The sequence below is a fragment of the Mastigoproctus giganteus genome, chromosome 2 (assembly GCF_048544385.1).
Source record: "Mastigoproctus giganteus isolate SK-2022 chromosome 2, ASM4854438v1, whole genome shotgun sequence".
Classification (NCBI taxonomy): domain Eukaryota; kingdom Metazoa; phylum Arthropoda; class Arachnida; order Uropygi; family Thelyphonidae; genus Mastigoproctus; species Mastigoproctus giganteus.
The window spans coordinates 88,245,652-88,270,361 of record NC_143576.1 but is presented as its reverse complement, the minus strand read 5'-3'; the positions used below and the strand labels follow the sequence as shown (position 1 = coordinate 88,270,361).

The following is a 24,710-nucleotide window of genomic DNA, read 5'->3' as shown; positions in this document are numbered from 1 at the left end:
TTTTTAGTTACAAAAAAAAGACTGAAATTTAGGAATCGTTTAATTATAGTGCAGTTTGTTTATTTCATATTTAATTCAAAGCTTTTGAAGGCATAAAGGTTCTCTTTACAACAGTGTCTGCCCATATATCAGTGCATTCACTTCTCCTCAGCTTTTTTTTTTTTATAATTGAATATTGTTTCTCTGCTTTCCTCATTGATAGCAATCAGTAACCTGTGTGTTCAACATATCACCAACAAGTTTTAGTAATGACAGCATTGTTATTATGTTAATGATATATTTATATAGTAATACTTGAGATGTTTAGTTTAATTTAACAAAATCTTAAAAATTTATTCTTTTTAAAAGTATGGAAGGAAAGATTGAAGGTGCCAAAAAAAAAAAAAACAAATGTAGTACACTAGGTGCACAGGATTTCAACCGACATAAAATTATTGCTTCATAAACATTGCAAAAAAGTTAAAAAAGTAATGTTATCTATCAAAAAAGGGAGGGTGGACACCATTAATAACACTTTCCTGAGAAGTGTTATAACCAGAATTTACTGCATAAAGAAATTTTGTGAATAGATGCTATAAAGTCATACACTCAGCAGGGGGCAAGTAACCAATAGCAGTATTTGCCATGATAAATGTGCACATTTCTGAACTGTTTCTTACAAATGTGCCAAGCATGAGAAAATAGGCCTGACGTAGCCAAGTGGTCAGGAGCGTGAGTGAGTAGCAAGTGCCCTTTGAGTGGACCGGGATTCAAGCTCATGACTGCTAAATACAATTAACATTTGTATTGATGATTTATTGTAAACTCCACTAACCTGAAGACTGAAGGTGCCAAATTGCTTATCGTGCCAGAGTACAAACAAGAATACGAGGCTCTTTTTATGAGGAATGGCATTTTTCTGTCTACATATCCCATCCCTATAAGTTTTTGTTACTCGACCATTGATCCACATAATGATATTTGAATCTTTTACTTGGTGGGGTGAATAAATTTTACCTAGCAAATGAAGCATGTGTGTGCTATTCAGCTAGCACTGTTTCTGATAAGCTGTCTACTGGATTCAACTGCCTTCTGTTATCCATCACCACCCATGAAACAGGGTGACTCCAAAAAACTACTTGAGAATTGTTCAATTTAGTTCTCAGGTTGGCCACTTGATCATGTGGCATATTAAAGCTACCTTTCAATTAGTACTGGTAAATTAATGGCATCTTGATTTGTTTTGCATCAGCATCTCCCATGCATATATCCATTTTTCAAGTATATTTACTCTGCATCTTCCCTTAAATATGCTGCCTAAAAGAGAATCAAGTGACCCTGAGGACTGCAGTGATCAAAATGCAAACACAGATAATTATTTATTACACAAAAAGGTACATTTATTAAAGAAACTTAATAGTGGGACTTCAGTGATACAATTTTGTGAAATTTTGCATTGGCTTAATCAGATGTGACATAAAGAAGGGCAGAGTGAAGCTGTTTAAGTTCTTTGCAAAAGAGTGACACAAAAAAAGGAACAACAAAGCATCCTTAATATTACTTTTCTTTCAATGTAGGACACACTGCAGAGTATGCTATATACAATAAACGGAAGTATAAAAATGCAGTATTATTGCCCCCCCCCCCTAATTAAACAAGTAGCAGAGAATGTATCCAGATGAACAACTCTCATGCCATAGCCCCTACACAAACTTATCAAGAATGCTCTAATTAAACACACATTTATAGAGACTCACTACGAACTCATTCTACTTCCACATGTCTATTTGTCAATATGGTGTAATGTGACTACACTTCCAAAGAGGCCCCAGCAGCAATATTTTTATGGTCCACTGTGCGTGCAAAGCTATAACACATGAACTAGCTTTTACACACGCATTTCCATAAACACTGATTTTAACAAACACCAGTTCTATCCATTCACACATCCAAAAAAAAAAAAAAAAATAGCAAAGCACTGTCAATACTTCAGAGATACACTAGATAAATGCCAATACTGTATTAAAAAGTTGAAAGTAATAAAATCAACTTGACATTTTTGAATGTTCATTAGAGATCTGGAACAAATTAAAAAGCATCTTGACAAAACATCTGCCAAACTTAATTCAATCATGTTATGGTGTGGAGACAAAGTGATGAAAGCTCAGTTTTAAAAATAATAATAATTAACCTAATTTTAATCAGAATAAGGAGAACTGACAGAGCATTTATTTTTTTGTTGTCTGTGATGTCAGGCTATACCAGTAGTAGCAGCAGTTGCAAATGATGCAAGAAAGCTAGCTTAAATAGTATCAGCCAAAAAAAAAAAGAAAAAAAAAAAAAAAAAAGGCACTACACACTTCTCCCATCTATACCTTCCAAGAATTAGTCTAGGTCTTCCTTGAATTTATTCAAACCATCCAATTCCACAATAACAGACAGAAGCCTATTCCAACAATCAAACACACACTGGCTGAATGCAAACTTCCACACATCTTATCCTGCCTTCTTCCACTTAACCATCACCTTATCCATAGCAGTAACTTTCCCTTAATACCACATTGCTCCAGTTTATACAGCAGTTTATGTGCAACAGTATCAAAAGCTTTCCTGAAATCTAAGTATATGATATCATAATTATTTTTTGCATTCAGGTAATTTTATGCATCTTGGTCAATGCATCCAGGTTATTTTTTGCATCTTGGTCACCGAATCATAGTAACCTATCAGATTGATTAGAAAAGACAGTCCCTTAACAATTTCATGCTGTGACTGCAGTATAATTGTATTTGTATCCAGATGGTTCTGCATTACTTCTTTAAACAGTGACTCCATTATTTTCCCTAGGACAGTTGTTAAGCTGCTAACAGGTCTGTCATTAGTTATGTTATCTTTTGATCCCCCTTTATGAATTGAGGATACATTCGTACATCTCCAGTCCATAGGGACATGCCCAGAATCAAGGACTCCTCATAATTATGGCTAAAGGCTTGCTTATCTCCTTTGTTGCCTCTTAATATGATTGGATAAATGCCATCCATCCCAGGTGCCTTTTTTATGTTCAGCTTCAACAATTCCTCTTCCACTTCCGTTTCAGTTATCACAAAGTCATTTAGCTTCACACTGGAGTTTGATAAACTTCTAGCATACCCTCCCTAAATTAAAATTCTATTGCAGAGATGATGGCTATAGACAGCTGCTTGTGGTCATTGCCCAGACTTTCCCACTACAGCCAAACCCCGACTTACGTAAGGGTTGCATTCCGCGGAACTCTATGTAAGTCGGAATTTCTCTAAATGCTTATGCAGCACTCGCAAATTTGATTGAAGCAAAAAAGAAATGTTTGACAAACATGTAAATAGAATTATTTATTCTGTTTTTATCTCGTGCACAGGAAAAATTACAAAATCACAAAAATTTGAAAATTATACAAAAAGAGAGAGGAGACAAGCATAACATCAGCAAGTTTTACCTTTTGAGCACTGTTGCCAGAATTAACTCTCTAGCTGATAAGCACGCTGCTGCAGAAGTTGAGGGCTGTGGAGATTTAGAAGGGGTTTTTTCCCAACATATCACAAAATTTCTCTGCAGCTGCAGAATCGGCACTGGTGACTTCACCGCATGCTTTAATGATTTCGAAACCAGCACGATGCTTGAACCTATTAATCCCTTCATGGATTATTCCGAGATACCTCATTTTTAGTTTTAAAAGTTATTTGGAACTACATGAAATATCTCGGGATACAATAATACCCGAAGCAAACAATAATACTGCCAAATCTAGGACTGAAACACATTTTCTCAGGCATTTATCTGGCTAATTTTGCATTAGCCAGGTAAATCCTGAGATGTCTTAGGATTTTCTTATGCCTGGCAGCAGACAACTGACTTTCATTTTACTTATATTGTACAGCAGTGGAAGAATAGTAGCAATTGTTCCTATGCTGCCAGTAAGCAAAATATAATTTGCTGTCCTAAATGCAGAATACTGAACCCATGAAAATAATTCACAAAAACAATATCGAAAAATATTTCTGTGCCCTCTTGAACTGCCGCCTGTGAGCGACGCTTACCTTGCCTATCCACTGGGGCGGCCGTATGTCAGAATGTAGTTAGTTTGTGATTATTGCTTGTGGCAGGGGGGTTACTGCTTGTGCGTTCCACGTGATTTTTTAAATTTATTTATATAATGAGTAATGAAGAGCTTTTCTGTTCCTTTTTTTAGCTCAAGCACTAATTTATTGAAAAAATATGTATAATTTGCACACTTTTTGGCATACACGAGATAACTTGGGATGGCCCAAATGGGTTAATTACTCCCATGTATTTTCTATGAAAAAATTAATAAAAAACACAAAAACTATACAATGAGTATTTGCATGATACATACTTTTAATCTGTAAAATTAAAAAAGTCAATCCGTTACAGCACATTTTCTGGAAAAAAATATTCCGGGAAGAGGTTAAACCACCCATTGCTTGCCATGAACTTGGCTTGGGGTTTGCCGTACTTATCCTTAATATCTTCATAAATATTTCTTGCTTTTGCTTGAATAGCCATTTTTCACTATCTGTTTATAATAACTAACAGAAAAGCCCAATAAACAGGAAAGTGCAAATTGTTTTATGGTAGTGACCTCCAGAAATGTGTGTGGATGACCGGACTAGCCGGGTGGGTAAAGTGCCGGCCTGGAAACCCAAAGGTCATGGGTTCGAATCCCGCCTCAGGCTTGGATCAAAGTACTGCAAAAACCTTGGGAGGTGCATTATGGCCACAGAAGCCGATGCGCCAACAACTAACTAAAAAAAAAAAAAAATTCCAGAAATGTGTTTTAGAAAAATATCACAAAGGCATTCAAAATTTATTCTTATAACAGAACATATGATAACGATGAAAGTGTAGCACAATTTCCATTATAAAAATGACCTTTTAGAGAGATAAATAGCTTAGCTATATAGCAAAAAAAAAAAAAATGTGTTATTGGGTTCGCATTATATCTATTTATTCCTACGAGATGCAAAATACGTTTCCACGATTTTTAAGTTTGCACCGGCCAGCAAAAACTTACGTAAAACTGAATTTCCATAAGTCGAGTATTACGTAAGCTGGGGAGTGGCTGTATTGTTTTGTACCTTTCTACTTTTCAGTGAGTTTTCCATGTCTTTGACTGAATTCAAAATTATGGTCAAGCTGCTAATGATGTCACAGATAATGCTAGTACTGTTTCTTATTAGAAACAGTACTAGCATTAGTCTAGAAAGAAAATAAATACATCTAATGAAAATAAATCTATAATGTTCTGGAATTAAAAGCTAAGTAAGTGAAGCTAGATAATCTGGTCAAAAATTTAGCCTTCCTTTTATGAATGTAATGTCCTTAATAAAAAAAAAAAATATGCAAATTACAGGATGTCGTAATAAAGTTTCATTTTAAGAAATTATTCTTTATGACAGTAGGCAACTAATCTAATCTGTAATAAAAGTGTGGTCCACTTGAAGTAAACAAAAATACTACATCAGTAGACAACCATGACTTCATGATTCTTGAATGTTTGTTCATAGATAAATGCTACAAATTCCTAGCAAAATTTTGGCATACATCTCCCCATCAGTGATACGTTGTTACAAAATCATTGAGGCCTTCTTTATTCGATGCACATGCTGCACTTTATTTTATATACATAATGTAGGATGCATAAATAAATTTTCTTTTTATACAGCCAGCAAAGTCATATCATATTCCAGGCTATCAGATGGATTAGAATGCCCAACTATCAAATGAATAGCATCACTGTCCTTACACTGTGTGGAAAATGCCTGCATTCAATTCCCATCATTGACCAAAATAGTGAGAAATACTGTCCATCCTATTTTCACATGAATGGAAGAAACTTCTGTGAATTATATTTCCCACCATGAGCAAGTTAGTTGGTCTCTCAGGTAAGACTTTAATAGTTTGTCCCACAAACTGTTTTTCATCCAGTACAAACACAACTAATCACAGAATAGACTAAATTTTCAGATAGAATACTGCCACCTCGTGGTCTTAGTTAACAAAATACAAATTATAAACACTCAAACTATTAGAACATGAAGTGAGTTATGCATGGACACACATCCATGCAGCAACAATGAACACCAGTTTAATGGTTGAATGACCTACCTCGTACCCTCGCACACACAACTCTGTGTCCGTTAAAATAATTTTTTATCTCTTAAAGTTTCCATTCTAAAGAGGCACATTCAGCCTTGAAAGCTCCAAAGTATTTATAATTAAAGTAGGATATTTTACTGGATATATACATTATCATTATTTCCTGTTACAATTATTAAATGATTTTGAAACTATTTTAGAAAAGGGAATAATTCAACAACAACAAAAAAAAAACCCATCTAAACAACTACATTACCCGAATATCTTAAAAATTGAAATATATATTTTACAATGTGAAGTTTGAGAAGTTTTAGGATGTGTGTGTCTAAGAAATTTTAGGAGACCGACTGTTTTTTTTTTTTTTTTTTTTTTTTAAATTCTACTGGTGCAATACATTGGCTATTGTTGAAACTATTCACTATCATGTCTGAACTAGCTCTGTGCCAAGTTTCATCAGTGTGCACAAAGGCATTCTATTGGAAAGTTGTTTAAGTTGGTGCAGTAAAATTACATCATCACAGATTCAAGGACTAAGCAAAGAGTGGCTATAAAATTTTGTTTTAAAGCCAGAAAAAGTGCAACTGTAACAGTTGCAATGGTGAGTGCAGCTTATGGACACGAAGCACTAACATGATCCAACATTTTTCACTGGTATGGGCAGTTCCTGAAAGGTAGGAAGATGTTGAGGATGATGTGATGAGTGGTCGCCCATCCCAGTCTTGTGCAAACTCTACCATCAAAATATTTTGGCAGTTGTTAATGGAAGTTCGGCACCTGTCCCTCCAAATGATAGCAGACAAACTTCACACCAGCATGGATACCATGTGTTCAATTGTTGTTTAAGATTTTAAAAAAAGGAAAGTGTGCTTGCACCCTTTCCTTTTTTTAAAATCTTTGTGCACTTTGTATCACATGCACTGATGGCAAAACAGGAGGAACAAGTAGCTGCGTGTTGAGATTTGAGTGAGATGGCAGATGGCAAGCCAATCTTTTTTTTCTTTTAAATCATAATGATGAATCCTGGTGCTTTGTGTAAACCTAAAACATAGGTTGGAGAAAATTTGCAGAAGATGAAGAAACTTCGGTTGCAAAAGTCTTGGACCAAAATGATGTTGGTGATTTTTTTTTAATTGACAAGGAGTTGCGCACAAAGATTTGTACCAGAAAGACAGTCAACTCTAAATTTTACAGAGTAATGGACAGATTGTTGAAAAAAATCTGTCACATCAGGTGAGTGGTTCTTGTTTCACAACAATGCACCTGCACACACCGTGACAGTCATCAAGCAGTTTCTTGCACAAAAGGGTGTTATAGTGTTTCACCATCTGATTTGTGGGATTTGGCACCTGGTGATTACTTTTTGTTCCCCAAAGTGAAATCCCACCTGAATGGGAAACCATTCTGATGGTGTTTCAGAGATCCAACAAACAAGGGAGTTAAACAGGATTCCACAAGTTCAGTTCCACAGGGCCATCCAGAAGCTGTACAACAATGCAAACAGGTGTATCCAATTACGAGAGAGATGTACGTCGAAGATTAAATTGTAATATTTTTTTTTCCCTTGAAGTTTTGATTTTTTTATGAATGTAATCCTAAAACTTTTGACTCATGCTGTATATCGTGTTTAGTTTTAAAATTTTTATAATTAAAATAAATAATTAAGTAAGTTTATGTTTAGTTTTACAACTTTTCATAATTAATGTAAAAAAAAATTTATAGTTTCAAAAAAATATTTTTAAAATAAGACTTATTTTTATTTTCCTGTTGAAATTTTCATTATATTGTGATATGCATATCTGATTTTTAATATATCAGGTCTTTTATACCTTTTTATGTGGAACCAAAGGTAGTGGTAGGATGTGATGCAAGAAAGCAAGTGTATGAGCTTATGCAGCATCAGCCAAAAAAAAAAAAAATCACACCATTCCCTCCAAATGCCTGTCCAGTTCCTCAAATTTATTTAACCTATCAACTTCCACAATGACAGATGGAAGTTTGTTCCAGCAATTAACCACCCGCTGGCTAAAGGCAAATTTCCACACATCTATTCTACATCTGTCTTTCCTTAATTTGAATTTATGTCCCCTTAGGTTCGTAATCTGAACAAGTGGGAGGATCCCATCAGAATTCGGCGTGCTCAACCCGTTCAAGGTGTCTTAGAGAGGTTTCGATTCTCAACCTTTTAGACCTTTTCAGTGAAATTAATGTACTATTGCAAGAGTAAAGGTTGCTGTGAATCAGGAACACACAGGACATTTCTGTCATATGTCTGCAGACAGAAAGAAGTCATCTAAGCCTGATTCCGAATAGGGCACAGACATCACAGAGTGACAGGTACCTGTTGCTGCTTTCCATTTCATCAGTAATAACATAACCAGCAGAGATGGACTGAATTAAGATCATTTAAAATATCTGCAATTTATTCAGTGCTTCATATAAAATAAGTTGGTTTACATAGCGTAACATTATTTTGTATTTAATAAAATTTACATTTATACCTCTGAAAGAAAAACTGAATTACCTGTATACTGTTGTAGTTGGAGTATTCACTTTTTCATTTAAGATGCGAACTTTAAATGGATTATACTGAAAAAAAAATAATAAATAGTAAATAAATAAAACCCTCTTAAAAATAAACTATTCATATTATAAATGTATTAATATTAACTGCGAGCAATATAGACTATCTGACCATACAGAATATCTAAAACAAAGTAACTGCTATTTTAAAATGTAATCATTTTTGGTAAAGATTATTTGTAAAAAAAAATAAAATAAAAATAAAATATATAGGAATTGATAAGTCTGATAAAGTTTGATAAAGGTGCATAGATGGAAGTGAAAAATACACAAAGTGCCAAGAACTAGAAGGATAAGGATAGCAGAAATAAGAAGTATTGTAGGTTTGTAAAAAGAGAGAAAGAATGTGAATATCCTATATGTTACAATGAATTAAGAAAATTATAGGCTGAATTGCAAAGCCAATTAGAGGTGAGGGAACTGTAAAGTAAAATGATTAATACAAAATGATTAAACATAAAATAAAAGGTGAGATAGCTATCATCAGATATGGGTAGGCAAATTTAGTTAAGTTGAAAAAAGGGGATAGCAAAAATCTGATGTTAGTTAAAGTAAATATTGATACATGGTCAGGTTTAATAGTTTATGGTCAGTTTTTCAGCTACCTGAGCAGGATCATCAACAGTTGAACCATCGATATCAAGTGGACCAATATGATTCATCCCCTTCCTTCTAGAGTTTACATAAATAAAGAAGTCTTTGCTATTTTTCTTTGCATCCTTTGCCAAAGATTTCTCATAACCTGCCCTCACTTGCCTAACCTCCTTTGTGATTCGATTACTGACTAGCTTATATCTACCATAGGATTCTGTGTTACCTGATAATTTATCCCATGCATTTTTCTTCTCTGCCACGAGTCTCATTAGTTCATCCAACATCCATTTAGGCCTAAACCTTAAACAGTATTTCTTAGTTGGTATGAAAAGCCTAGTACCTTTCAAGATTAACTCCTTGAATGCTTCCTATTTAGAAATTGCTGTTGGTAACATCAGTTGATCCCAATATAAAAAATTTAAAAACCATCTGAGACCATCATAGTCACCTTTACAAAAGCAAAATCTCTTCCTTTTACCCCTAATGGTAGCCCTATTGCACAAGGTGTATTATGTTTGTACATGTGGGTTCACAGGCCATTTTGTATATTATGGGGGCTAGAAAATCAGAATAACTTGCAGAATAAACACTCCACACCCTCTACCTGAAATTAGTTAACTATACCCCAATTAAAGAGGCCTTTAAGGATTCTTCCAGTCACTAATAAGATTTGAATCCAGACCTCTCCAAACACATGCAAAAAATCTGGAACTCAACTGTGTTTTTCTATGTAAGTTATGTTACTAATTGTGATATTTCTGAAACACAATATTATCAGATAAAACTTAAGTGTGAAAATTTCGAACTGTCTCGTAAAATGGTTAATTCAACTTTAGAACTGGGCAAAGCATTACATATCTTTAAGCAGTATAAACTAAAAGAAACCTATTGGGAAAGAATAAATAAATAAAAATTACAATCCATCACTGAAAAAATTCAAACCTAAATGAATGAAATATAAATATATTCAAAATAAAAATACACCTTAAGTTATAAACAAGTGTACAAAACTTAAATTCCAATGTAAAGGCCAATTTACATTTTATAGTACAACGTAGATGGAAGCTTAAAAATGCAGATAATAGGAGATGGAAATAATGCAGACTATGTACTCTGTGTGACTGAAATGATGAATGTAATGTGTGACTATGATTGAAAAAATACATTCTTAAATGGTGAAGCACCTCATTTTTTTTTTTTTTTTTTTTTGGAAAGCGGCTGTAAAACTGCAGATTGATTATAGTGCACATGAACTTTTCTTTTCTTCTCTACTTAAAGTAAAACATTACTCTTCTTTTGTTAGTTATTATATACAATTCCAAGGGGCAAACTTAGCAACAACTCATAAGCTAAATGGCACAGCAATTGCTGCAACATGCATAAATATTACATTACACACACAAACATACAAGTTCTGTTCTAAAATTAAGAAATAAATTGTATTAAAGATGGTTTTGTTTCCTTAAACATCATTGTACAATGAATTTTGGATCATTTCAACAGAAAAATCATCAGAATTATTTTGAATTATCCAAGATTTTAACTATCAAAATTATTTTACTTAAGGATACAGTATTTAAGGATGGTTTTGACTAAACCTAAATCCTGAATCATATATGGATTTTGCTGTCAGAATTCATTAATAGCAAGTAATAATCACATTTTCTTATAATTCCAGCATTAGTATATCGCTAAAGGATTGGATAATCTATTGACTGTTTTCACTGTAGTTTTTTTTTTCATGGTGATTGTAATTTCTTACTTCACAAACCATAATTGCATGAGCATATATCAGCATATCTTTTATTGTTTGCACTTCGGTAGTACAACCTATGAAATCAAATCAGTAATATAACTTGGTCAACAACATCTAACTTAAAAAATACATATAAACTAAAAAATAAAATAAAAAAGAAAAATAAATAAAAATAAAGAAATAACATAAAAAATATATATATATATATTTTTTTTATGAAAACCCCAAATGCAAGAGGTATTAGAACCTATAGTACTTAGTACCATGCTTGGATTGGAAGTTGAGAAGACGAAAGAAGATAATTGTTGACATTAGACTTGAACTTGTGTAGACTGTAATTTTCAGGAAATACATATGAAGGAAGGTTGTTCCAGAAAACGGAAGTTGAATGAATAAACAAGGAAGATGAAAAGTTGGCTCTGTGAGTTTGAAGTTGGACAGAAAATGGATGTTGGCTGGTGGTGGCACATGTTCGGACTGTTTTGAAAGAAAGAGTGGGAATTACAGATGCCAATTCAGAAGAACAGTGCCCATGGAAGTATCTGTAGAAAAGGCATGCAGCATAAACAGTACATCTATGAGACAGCAAGTGGAGACTGTTAGAGATGAGTCATTAATTAACCTAACTGCCCTCTTCTGAATGGAATCTAGAAGCCCGAGAGAGGTTTTGGGGGCACCGACCCAGATGTGGGAACAATATTCCGTAGTAGGGCGGATTTACGATTTGTACAGAGTGAACAGCTGTTTGGAAGAAAAGTAACACCAAGAGCGAAAGAGAAAACCAAGTTTTTTAGATGCAGAGGAAGCAATATTTGTAATGTGCTTGTGCCAAGAGAGATTAGAAGTCAGGATAATCCCAAAAGAGATATATCATTTTGCTTAGAAATCGGAGTGTCACCACAGATAATCACAGGAGCAGAAGAATCCTTTTCGCGAGGTATAAGATAAGCCTGAGTTTTAGAAGGATTGAAATCAACTAAGTTGACTTTGCCCCACTGGAGAATTATTGGCGGATTTGAGAAGTTGAAGCTGATTGAGCAGGGCAAGGTTTCTCAAAATGGAAAGTGGAATGCAATGTGTGCTATCATGGATAGCACATTGGCAAAACTATGGATAGGATTTCCAGTCAATGGAAGAAGGTCATTAATATACAAGAGGAAAATAGTGGGGGGAAGAACTGAATCTTGGGAGACACCAGCTTTAGTGGAGAAGTTAGAAGACAGAGCCATGTACAATCATCCTCAGTGAACGATCAGAGAGAAAACTTGATAACAAATTACAAAAACAGTTGGCAAACCATAAGATGGAAGCTTCTTTAGAAGACATTTATGCCAAACATGATCGAAAGTATTTGAGATCTCAGGAACAACTGCTTGTGTTTCACCGAACTTTTCCATTGAATTTGTCCATAAATGGGTAACATAAGCCAGAATTTCACCAGTGGATCAACACTATTGGAATCCATACTGGCGATCGTTGATCAGACAGAAGGTTGAGGTTGTTTAAGAGTTGGCAGTTAATTGATTTCTCCATTACTTTAGAAAGAGTAGAAGAAATTGCAATGGGATGATAATCAGATGGGAGGGATTTGTCACCCTTTTTACGAACCGGCTGGATATGAGCAAATTTCCAAGCACAAGGAAAAATACCTTTGCAATAAGAAAGTGAAAAAGGGTGGCAAAGAACAAGAATAAGTTCAGGAGCACAGGTTTTGAGAACAAGTGGAGAAATACTATCTGGACCTGGAGCTTTCTTAGCATCAAGATTCACCAAAATCCTTCTGACATCCTTTTGACGAAGACCACAGGAGGCATTGAATGGAGAATGTTGGGAGGTGTTTTTCCAAGATCATTAATACATGAGTTGGAAGAAAAATGGAGCGCTAGCAGGTCAGCTTTATCCTTGGCTGAAGTGACAACAGAACCATCTGGTTTTGACAGAGGTGGGAGCAGAGATGGGCAAAAGTTGCGGCCAACAGCTTTGGCAAGAGACCAGAATACTCAGCTACCATTGGGGCAAGAAGCAAGTTTTCTACTCTTAGCCTGTTCAAAATCTAGTTTGGACTGATTAATAATTGTTTTACAATTGGAAACAAGCCAATTACGATATGCAACATTCTTCTCTTGAACAGCCTTAGCACATTTATCAGAAAACCAAGGTTTAGATAAAGGACAAGATTTTAAAGTGGAGTGTGGAATAAAGGATTCCATTCCTACAAGAATAATTTCACTGACACGATCTGAGCAAACACTGACATCAGAAGTTTTGAAACAGTAATCCGACCAAGGAAAAGAAGAAAAGAAATCTCGCAGGTCATACCATTTTGCATTCTTGTAAAGCCAAACAATACGAGGTTGGGAATAACCAATGAGATAAAGGCTCCATTGGAGAAGAGACAATCACCAAGTTGTGATCTGAGGTGCCTAAAGGACCACTCACTTAAAAGTTTGTTTGTGAGAAAAAGATTAAGCATGTTGGCTGTATGGTTAGGATTGTCCAGTATTCTTGTAGGTAAATGAACAATCTGTGCAAGGTCATTAATAATTGCAAAAGTCTCAGCATCTCGACCAGCTGGGTCGGTGTGACTAGAAAACGGAAGTCAGCTGGAGTTGTGAACTTTAAAATCGCCAAGGAAAATTACCTCACTGTTAGGAAAGTTGGACTGGAGAAAGTCAAGTTGCAAAGAGAGGAAGTCAAAGAGCTCCAAGTGATTAGTGGAGTTGGGAGAACAGTAGAGACAACAGATGAATTTGACACAATGAGGTAGAGAAATTAAGCCTGAGATTCCAAATTACCAAGTCTCTGACAGGGAATATCGGAACGGACATATGCAGAGACCATGTATATTTGCGAAATGAACTAGGAAGTGTTTGGGAGGTTTAGATCTTTTTGCAGATAAGCTTACTTTATTAGTTTGACAATTCATGGTGTATTCAATAGTAAGAAAAAGTGGGGAGGATATGCTGTATGATGTAATGAAATTTTTGGATATAGCGTTCACATGTTAAGAATATACCCAGATTCTTGACATAACGTGGCCTCGACAATGCCCCCTGCATACACACTGCTCGGACTCCCTCCAGTCACTATCTGGCAGAGTAAAGGTAGCAAGATTATACACTAGCTGATCCAGAAGCCTCCTAAAGAGTTACCAATAGGTTCGGTCCGGTGTACTAACTAGTGGCCGGCCTGCAAGCACCGTTTTAGAGCTGTACCCACGAAATGTAAAGAAGATTGGATCTCACCATGATGTTCATCATAACCTAAAAAGTCGGTCTCAATGCATGATGAAAGAGCTGGGGAAGGGTTTACCAGAACTTAGCTCTGGAGACTAAACATGGGTTCCACCACTTCAAACCTCCAATACGCAAAGTGGTGGTATTGCACTGGTTGATAAGAGTCATCTACCACCTAGTATTGCCTGGTAACACAGAGGGGGCGACATTTCTCCATGTGATGTGGGCACCACACCCCTGCTTAAGTGGTGGTATTGCACCTGTTGATGAGAGTCACCTACCACCTAGTAATTATTTAATTTGGAAAGTTTTAAAATTTAAAAAAAAAGAGAAGTTTCTAATAATATTTCTAAATTTCACTGTCACATAAGAATGTGAGTTAAATTTGCTTAAATTTTATGAAGAGCAAAATGATAGATCACTGACTGCACAGTCAGATAATCAACTTTGCTGTGTTGCTTCCCTTCTGCCATCTTAAGAATTTCAAGATTTGAATTATGTTATCTTCATTCTTCAGGAATGTAAGCAACAAGTACAGTTCCATACTCCACAGTAACATCTGATTTCTTCTTTGTTCCTTTTTTTAATTTATTAATCATTTCTAGTTGCTTAATGGAGGTTAAGTTAGTGTGGGTACTGCATTTAGATGACTGCAATCTCATGTGGTCAAAAATTCTCAACTTTCCAAGATTTGATTCTTGGATATGTATCTCAATGTGATGATAACTGCAAGTCTCAGCATTACAAATTAAATTTCATTACATCATACACCATATCCTCCCCACTTTTTCTTACTATTGAATACACCATGAATTGTCAAACTAATAGAGTAAGCTTATCTGCAAAAAGATCTAAACCTCCCAAACACTTCCTAGTTCATTTCGCAAATATACATGGTCTTTCAGTTAAAAGCCAGCATTTTTAAAAACTGACTCACAGGCAAAAAATACTGGAAAAATCCCTGACCTGGAATTCTTTTCACAAGAAAATACATTTCAAGCATTTCATAGGACCATTTAAAATCTTGTTTCAAACTCAAATGTTTTGCACCACAAATTCGCTTTTTTTTTATTTTATTTTTTTATTGCTGTTTCAGTATCACACACTTGCTCAAGCTTTTTCAATAACATAGCCAAAGTGGATAAAGGAATGTTTTATTCCTTTGCAATTTCCTATCAGCCTCTTGTATAATTTTCAGTTTAATTTCTAAGCTTAATTATATTCATTTATGTTTTGTCACCATAATTATTATGCTAGGTTCAAGACACTCTTTAAACCTGACATAAAAGTTGATAACTGACACCATAACTCTGCTTCGGGCTCCTGGGCAAATAGTTACTCAGATCAAATTTCAATTCATGAATTCTATAATTTTTACTTTAATTGCAAAGCTGAAACTCTGTATAGCTGGAACCAGAACTGTTTTCTTGAATTTTCCCACTTCAATTTTCAAAACTTTTTATTGAATTTCATGCAAATGACAAAAATGTGACATCAAGTATGTCACATTTTTGAAGCCTGTTTGGAAGAAAAGTAATTTAAAAAAATTTTTTTTTAAAGAAATTCCTAAAAAAAGGCATTTTAGGCTTTTTCAATTTATTTTTCTACCCCCACCCTAACCAGCCTAGGGCTTATGAAACCTGACACTTGATTTGTTTGTTGATCTAGAGCGCACGAATTTCTGTTTACAGAGAGGAGCAGTTTTGATAAACAACTTTGCTGTTCGTGAGCGAAGCGTGGGAATCATATTACATCACATCGTCCGTCCTCCGTACAGCTAGATCGAGAACCCAAAGAAAACAAAAAGACAAACGCAAGCTACTGTTAGTTGACGTAAGAAGCAATAAAGCAAAACAGTAGCAACAACTGTTTGTGAAAGGCAATAAGGTCGTATTTCCTTCCTTCAATGTGTATTGCACCTAAGAACAGAAAATCACGGAAATTCATCTGTTGGAAACATGAAAAACTGGTGTAAAACTGATAACACTGCAATGCGCATTTGATAAAAAAAAAAAAAAAAGCTTGCTCTATTGTAATTGTTTTTAGTGAACAATATTGTAACAGCAGTTTCCTGGATGTATATTTAATCTTCTAGCAAAATTTCTATTTATAGCTGTGTTATAAACTTCGAAAACTGGTGTGCAAAAGAAAAAAAAAAAGAAATCATCCGCTATGAATAATGGATTGTTTCTTGAAATGTCTTCTTCACAAAACTGCAATATTTCTAACAATACAAAACTAACAGATTACGGCTGTTCAAAAAGTATTGTTAGAAAATATTTGCTTGTTATGCTTTGATGTCATCACAAAGGGTTAAAATTCTGTTTTAGTTCAGAAGCCAAATAAATTCACTATCCACGGTCATATGCTGTTCTGAGCTGCAATAAAAAGATAAACCCTGTTGAAAAATAGATTTACTCCCAATCACTTCCTTGTTTTACTGTGGTTTTTGGCAGATGTGTAATTTCACACAATCAATCCGTGACTGCTAAACATGGTGCGGTTTCTTGTATTCTCTCTCGCTCTCGCTCTCTCTCTCTATGTTGGGATCTCCTTTGACCATATATGGTCATCTCGGAGTATAAACAGAAAATTTGTTTGTCGGAATGCTGCCCATCAATGGCACCAATTATCAACTCTTTTACTTGCCCTTCTATAATGTATGTTGTGTCCAAATAATTCATGAAAATTCAAAAGTGCTACATCAATTAGGAGCAAAAACCGTTTCCCCCAACATAATAAATTACTTTAGGTACAATAAAGGACGACTACTGATGATTTTACTGACTTGAAGGAAGTATCCACAATAAAACATCTGTACAAGGGCAGTCACTCAGAGGAAAGTAACCATAGTCATTTGTATTCAAGGACAAGCTATACAGCGATGTTGGAAAAGTATAATGCAGTTCACTTGCTAATATTGCCAGAGGGATTTTTGCAAAATATCATTCCTGAAAACAATTACAAAAAAGCAAAGTGGTTTTTTTATGAAATGCACGCCAGACAAAAATCGGACTTATCCGAACTTCGGCTTCTTACGATGAAGCTCACTTCTTCCTCACCCCTCTCATAACCCAGATCCTGCACCTTCCGACTATCACCTCTTCTGCCCGCTGAAGGATGCGCTCCGTGGAAACCATTTTGCGTACGACGATCAGCTCAAGCACAGTGTTTGCGAAGCCATCCGGGGCAAGAGTAAGGACTTTTACAGGATTGGAATACAGTGCACGACTCAGAGATGGAGGAAATGCATAGAAAATAATGGTGACTGTGTGAATAAATAACAGCGTGATTGAGGATTAATTGATGTAAGAGGCATCGTGTCAGCTTCATCACAGGTGCTGAAGTTCTCATAAGTGCCAGCGTCATCATCGGATGAAAAATAAAGTAATGGAAAACATCATAGGCAAATGTACAATTCCAGATTCTGTGGACTGTAATTAGATCAGCATAGATGCAATGGAGGACCTCTGTAGCCGAGTGGTCAAGAGCGGGAGTGTATACCACACGCTCCTTGAGTAGACCGGGGTTCAAGCCCCTGACTGCTGAATACAGTCGATCTGCCAACCCGCACTGGACCAGCATGGCAGATTATGGTCCATTTCCCTCAGCATGAATTGTTGAGGAGGCTTCCATCCTGCAGTGGGTTGATAATGGCTGCACTTTACCTTTTTTTTAGATGCATAGGAACTGAGAAATCGTCCAATAACTGTATATAATGTTAAATGTTTTGTAAATTCAGTTGCAAAAATTATTATAAACAGAAATGTTAGTTATGTTTTTTTATTTATTTAGAATGTTTACCTTCTTATTATAAAAATAAATATAATTTGAATTTCATTGTGTTTTACTCTGTAATTCAATTGCACAAGACAAGAAAACACTACACACAAATCTTATTCATGATAACATTGTTTATTTATAAATTACTTGTATATCATAAACATAATAATATAATATGTATTGTTTACTCATAAATAATTATTACACTATTTTAAAACTGACAAAATTCAGGATTTCATTCATCATAACATTGCCAAATCAGGGGCTGTAACCACTTCAAAGTAGTTACAGCTCTGGACCTTTGACAATCTCTTGGCCTTCTCCCCACCAAAAAATTACTTTTACTCTCTCTCTCTCTCATGTCCAACTGGAAAGAGTGAACTCCCTCCCATACGGAGTTTTTTCCTCCAAGTGAATGAAGGGAACTGGAAATTTCAGGAAAATGAACCCTGTTTTCCTTCATTCGGTAAACAGCTACTCAGTCAGTGCAAGAGAAGTGAAATTACATTTGCAGCTCAGAATTAAATTCAAGCATCCAAACATATGACATTTTATGCTAAATTTTTCAGGCTTGTGTGTGATAATGAAAACTTTTTGATGGTATCAAGGAAATATCGAAGTATTCAGTAAAAATTACTTACAATTTCCCAATCCGTCACTACGAGTAACGGATTGTTCTCACAATCTGTTACTCGTAGTGTATTTTTTATTATTTTTTTCCATTTGCACACCAGGTGAGATGCATGTGAAGTTCCTTCAACATCAGTTTTCGAAGTTTATAACGCAGCTATGAATAGAAATATTTTCTTGAAAATTTCGTTAGAAGATCAAATATACATCCAGGAAACTGCTGTTCCGATATAGTCCTCTAAAAACAATTACAATAAAGCAAACTTTTTTTTTATGAAATGTGCATTGTAGTGATCGGTTTTTTTTTTCTTCCATTTCCACTGTGGTTTCCAATAGATGAATTTCCTTGATTTTTTTGTTAGTAGATACAATACATACTGAAGAAAGGAAAGAAGATATTTTTGTTTTTCAAAAACAATTCGTTGCAATTCTTTCATACAACAATTACGAAAAGCAGTAAAGCAAAATATTGTTCTTAAGTAATGACACTCAACTGTTTGTTTTCCAAGAAAGTTGCTTACATTTTTATTTTCTCCTTGGATCGCCATGGTAACGCTAATGACCATAATCTTGACCAGTCAATTATATCTCCACATGTGTTGATTCATTTTAGCCAGCAGCGCCAAGATGACGCGCGAATTTTGAACTAACGCTGTAGCAAGTAACATGATAAAAGTGTCTTGCCATCTTTTCTTGCTTTCATAAATTGATATGTGATCGTACATTTTTGCTGTTTTCGAGTGAATTAATAGTTTTTACTGCACTAAAGGAAGGAAATCAAAGAATATACTCCTGTTTAAGTATACTGAGAGTTTCAATTTTGTAAATTGAGTAGAAATTATAGAAATTATTAGTTTTTTCAGGGGAGACAACTTTCAAGTTAGGGTTAAAAAGGACTGGACCAAAGCAGAGTTAACAATTCTTTTTCGGGTGCTTTCAACGTTGTAGCTACTTAAACTGACTTTTTTTACATAAAAGTCAATATTAACAAATCAGTGCCATCTTTTGGAGAAATGCAGACCTGGGACTGTACAGATATTGATGATAAGCAAATAACAGGACTAAAAGGCTTGTATTAATCATAACAAAACAATTTGTTTCTCACAGGATAAAAAATAAAAAAAAATTTGCAATACATTGTAATCAAATTTTTTAATAAATGAATGTTTATATAAAGAAGCTGAGTATTGATATATACTTTGTATGATTATGAATTTTGTATGAACTGAGTTTATATTTAAGACATTCTACTGTTTCAATTCTAATGTACCATTAATGTTCTCTGGTGGCTTGGTTTCAAACTCATTTTTTTTCTAGTGATAAATTCCCTAATGTGATTAGCTCCTCATTGACTTCAAATTACTCAGTATAATGATCAATAAACTCTGAATTACAATTTTTTTTTTCTTTTCTTTTGCATAATAAAAAACAGGTTTTTTTTTTTTTTTGGGGGGATTCAAACTGAGAGTATGTTCACCTGTTAATTTCATTGAAATACAAAGTCTAATAATGTATTAGGTTAGGCCTCCATAGTCTAGATAAAAGCTTTGATCTACCTAAGGTAGAATCAACATTCTACCATACCACAGATAGAATATATTTTGCAAGCAGCAGTGCTGCTTTCAAAATATATTCTATTGTGGTATGGTAGAATGTTAATGGCTCTATACTTTGGTAAGCCCTTGTGATTTTAGTGTATTGAGGTGCAGGAAACCTGGTGGGCAAGTCTTCCGAAAGCTCATCAAACCACATGCATATATTTCTATCTAGTGATGTGATGATTTATACTATTGAGAAATGCTATTAACAGAAGTATTTATGAGTGTAAATGTCAGATTCAAGCAAGCCAGAGCCAATACACACTGCACATATAACAAAATTTGCAGGAATTCCCTAAAATACATTCACTGACCATGACACTGCTGCTGATGACCTAAATTGCCTCTAGCATACACAATATAAAAAAGTAACAGTTCATCAGTCCAATAAACCTTTTTCCCAATCAAAAATGGTCCACTTATGTTCCTGTGAGTCACTGTTTCCTATGAGACTATCATGCAGGGAATGGTAATCTACTACTTTAAATGGATAACAGTAGCACTGAGTGCATTCTTCAGCTGCCTCAAGAATGTGGCAGTGGATGACTGTGTTGATCCACATTCATTCTTCACTCAGCCTCTAGAGTAATTGTTTAACATTATGCATTTGTGATTGTTGCATATTTTGTTATTAGTTTACTAATCCTCATAAGCTTCTGAAACAGCAGTTTCAGAGCAAACTACCTTTCATGCTGTATTAATGATAGTGGAACTATCTTCCAAGCACCCATAGTCAAGTTCATAAAATTAAACAGCTTAGCTATGGTTGATAAACTTTGCACTGCACAATATATTCATATCATTCTACAAATTTATACTATTCAACATTGCATGAGTTCAATTTTACTGCATGAGCATAGTGCATTATCTGCAGGGTCATTTGTATTTCAGTAACATGTGTTAGAGAAAGAATGGAGGTGAAAGATGGTGTGTGCGCATGTGCGAGTGTAGATTAACTCTATATAGTGTATTCATTCATTCATAGTGCATACAGTCACTTTTTTTCATTTTAAAGTTACCTTAAACATCTCTAGAAGATCTTCCTTTGAAAGCTCTAGCCTCTCAAAAGGCTGTTTCTCTTTGACAACAGATTTCATTAATGTTTCTATTACAGGGAAGTCCACTTTGGATACACCTTGGTCTTCCATGTGCATGTCATAGTAAAATCCATTTTCAATGGGAGGACCATAACACAAACATCCACCATAAATACGTTCGAGTGCTTCACCCAAAATATGGGCAGTAGAATGCCAAAACACCTGTTGGGCTAGTAAGAGAATAAGGATATAACTTTTAACTTACAGTAACACTTATATCTAAACAAATAATTTAAAAACCATCTAAAAAAACTGATACAAATCAAATGAAATTTTCCAAATTTAAATTTTGTAGTGTTACACATATGGTATTGTTACATTATGTTACACATATGCTATTAATTTCAATTTAACTAAAATATCCCATCATTGGATAAAACAACTGAATTTTACAACAGTGTGTGTGTGTGTGTGTGTGCGCACACGCGTGATTTCAGAAGCTTCATGTTTGACAGCACCCAGCATGTAAAAATCATGTGCTAGTGAATTCCTAATAGTTGTGAAAAAGGATCCTCAGTAGCATGGAGGGAAAAATGCTCATTCAGTCCTGACCTATAGATTGTGATAAAAGTACAAGTGAATTTTATGCATACAGATTATTAAACATGTATTAGTTAAGAATAACTCTACACAAGTATCATAACCTATTGAAGGAAGGCTAAGGAACCTATGACTCTCCTTCAAACTGTCATGGCACTTCTATGGAGTTTCCCTAACCAGTGAATTACTTGTGACCTAGTAAGGGAAAGCTCACCCGCATTTTATGTATCTGCTGTTGTTAAGTATCTGGTGTGTATCTGCTGTTTTGTTATAAGATTAAAATTATTTTAATCTGCCATTGTTACCTTTCATTTGTAGAAATAAAAGCACCAGCCATACAGTGTTGGTGAATGTTAGTGATAACTGATCTTTGATAACAAATGGCCAAAACTGCAAAATCAAGCATGGAAATATTCATTCCCATTTCATTTACCTCTCTTATTTTTTATTGCATAAAAATAAATTTATTATTGTGTATTTGTTTCTTTCTCTAACCTTCTATTTCATGAAATTGATGCCTTCCACCCCAGATTTTTTTTTTTTTTTTTAATAATCCTTTTGTCATTATTTTCAAGAGGAGATGCATAGCTGCTCTTATACAGCTAGCTGTTCAACACAGTCCTAAACATGCCTATTAAAAAGTGACCATCACATACAACCAGTATTTCCTTTTTCTTCTTCAAATAAAATCTGTTTACATTCATTTCTGAAGTACACCAATGATGTTTTTAGACTGAACTGATGACAGAGAACAACTTTCTCACTGAGAAAAAAAAAGCAGTTGAATAGGTAAAATTTAAATTGTAAAAAAAAAAATTGTAAAATCTAAACAAGCATTTTTATATATGCAAAACTCATTTCACACATTTTAAAATTTAGTTTTATTATTTTGCCATTAGTGAACAGAAAGGATTAAACATTTTAAATGGCAAATGCACCATCACTGTAGTTTGTATTTTTTTAAAAATAATTTAGTACTTTAAAATAAAAATATTAAACAGCAATGCTTTATATACTCAAATTAATATTTCAAATTGCCAATTTCTTATAATGATCCCACACTTCCAAATGAGATATGTTTACAGGCAATTCAATTTACAATATACTGCAAAAATAGGAAACAATCAGAAACATAATCTAACAAGCTGCCATAGTTGAATGGTCAAATGTGAGGAAACAAAAAAATCTTTTTCTTTTCTAAGAGGTACCCCTTGCATTACATGAAAAAGGTATTCCTGGGAATCAGTGTAGGTGAAAACCAACATCTCAGAAATCATTTTAATTTTTCATAGAAAATTAGTGTAATACTGCTGGATTACATTTTAGATGAGACTCTATAGGACTTCTCTACCCATCCCCCAATGATATACTATGGATTATAAATAATGGGTGGATTTTTTTCAGTACTGCAGTATAATTACAGAGAAACTACAGTCAATAGCAGCAACTAATAAAAATATACAAACTGTCTGCCAATTCCTGCACTTTGCATTAAGTTTCCAACAGTTTGCTTTCTAAATGTGATTTCATTCGTGAAAAAAATGCCACATGCTGTTGTTTACAAAAATTTATAACTGAATATCAAAAATGACTGGTTCAATATCAAAAATTGACTGGTGGCTGGTTCTCCTCTTGGTGAAATATGTTTACTTTTGTGAATTTCCATGTGAAATTAACATTTCACTGACTCTTTTTTTCTGCCAGTGTCTATTGTAAAATTTGTGTTTTGCCATAAACTGAATAACTGAATTCTTCTTTTATTTCCCTCTTGGGGAAAATGATCACACACTTGTGTTGTGATATACTGAGGTTGCACTGTGTTAACATGATCTCTTGATTTCAATTTCTAATGTGGGAGAATAATGATTCATGGTCCATGTTTTTGAAATGTCTACTGGTAATCTTGCATTTAATAAAGGAATGTTATGAAACTGAAAAACCCTAAATGCAGAAGGGAGAATTATACTGGCTTCATCCACTTATGGAATGGAGCATTTCACAGCTTTGACATGTGTGCTCAGAAGTTTCACAATAAGTGAAACTATAATGGTGATAGTATGCTCTTTTTTCATAACTGATAACTGTACTGCCTATATATTTCTGTGGACATCCATCTTGGCATAAGTTAAGTTATACTACTTTATTTAACTTTTGCATACCATAATTGGTGAATTAATGAAGCCCTTACCAGCATTTCCCTATGGAGCAAAGGCAAGTTTTATATTTGTATTGTGAAAGACTTCCTAAAAGCTGCAAGCAAACTGGCTAAGGAACAGTAATATGGTGCAAGGCATATTTGCATTACACCTGTTATACACAAGTTATTAGTTAGGAATGGACAAAGAAAGAAACTTGTTTCAAACACTATTAATTGTGCATTAATCATAGGTATACTGACAAATGTATAGTATATACTAAAGAAAACAGAAAAGAAGACTCTACACATCTTTTGAAATGATTTAGTTTCTTCTACCAGTATTTAAAGAACATTGAGAAGTGAAGAAAAAAAAAAAAGAAAAATGAAATGAAAACAGGTTCTGGACTGTTTTAGGTTGCCTGGAAACCTTGAGAAATAAAATATAATGCCCATCTGGGATGAGGAATTTTTCCACAAATACCAGTGAACTATCATAACAATTATTGTATTATCAGTAGATGGCAATTCCTTTACTATTATTATTATTATTATTAATAGTAGTAGCAGTAGCAAATGATGCAAGGAAGCAGGCTTATACAGCATTAGCAAAAAATAAAAAATTACATG

General features: G+C 34.4%; 1 protein-coding gene across 2 annotated transcripts in view; it reads right to left on the bottom strand.

Moving 5' to 3' along the window:
- Nucleotides 1-24,710, bottom strand: part of ThrRS (threonine--tRNA ligase) — a 236,872-nt gene that overhangs the window by 149,518 nt on the left and 62,644 nt on the right. For both annotated transcript variants that reach the window (XM_090368570.1, XM_090368569.1), the window contains exons 5-6: nucleotides 21,329-21,576; nucleotides 8,654-8,718 (exon numbers count right to left, since the gene is read on the bottom strand). In XM_090368570.1, coding sequence (XP_090224696.1) covers nucleotides 8,654-8,718; nucleotides 21,329-21,576 — 313 coding nt within the window. The remainder of the gene's footprint in view (nucleotides 1-8,653; nucleotides 8,719-21,328; nucleotides 21,577-24,710) is intronic.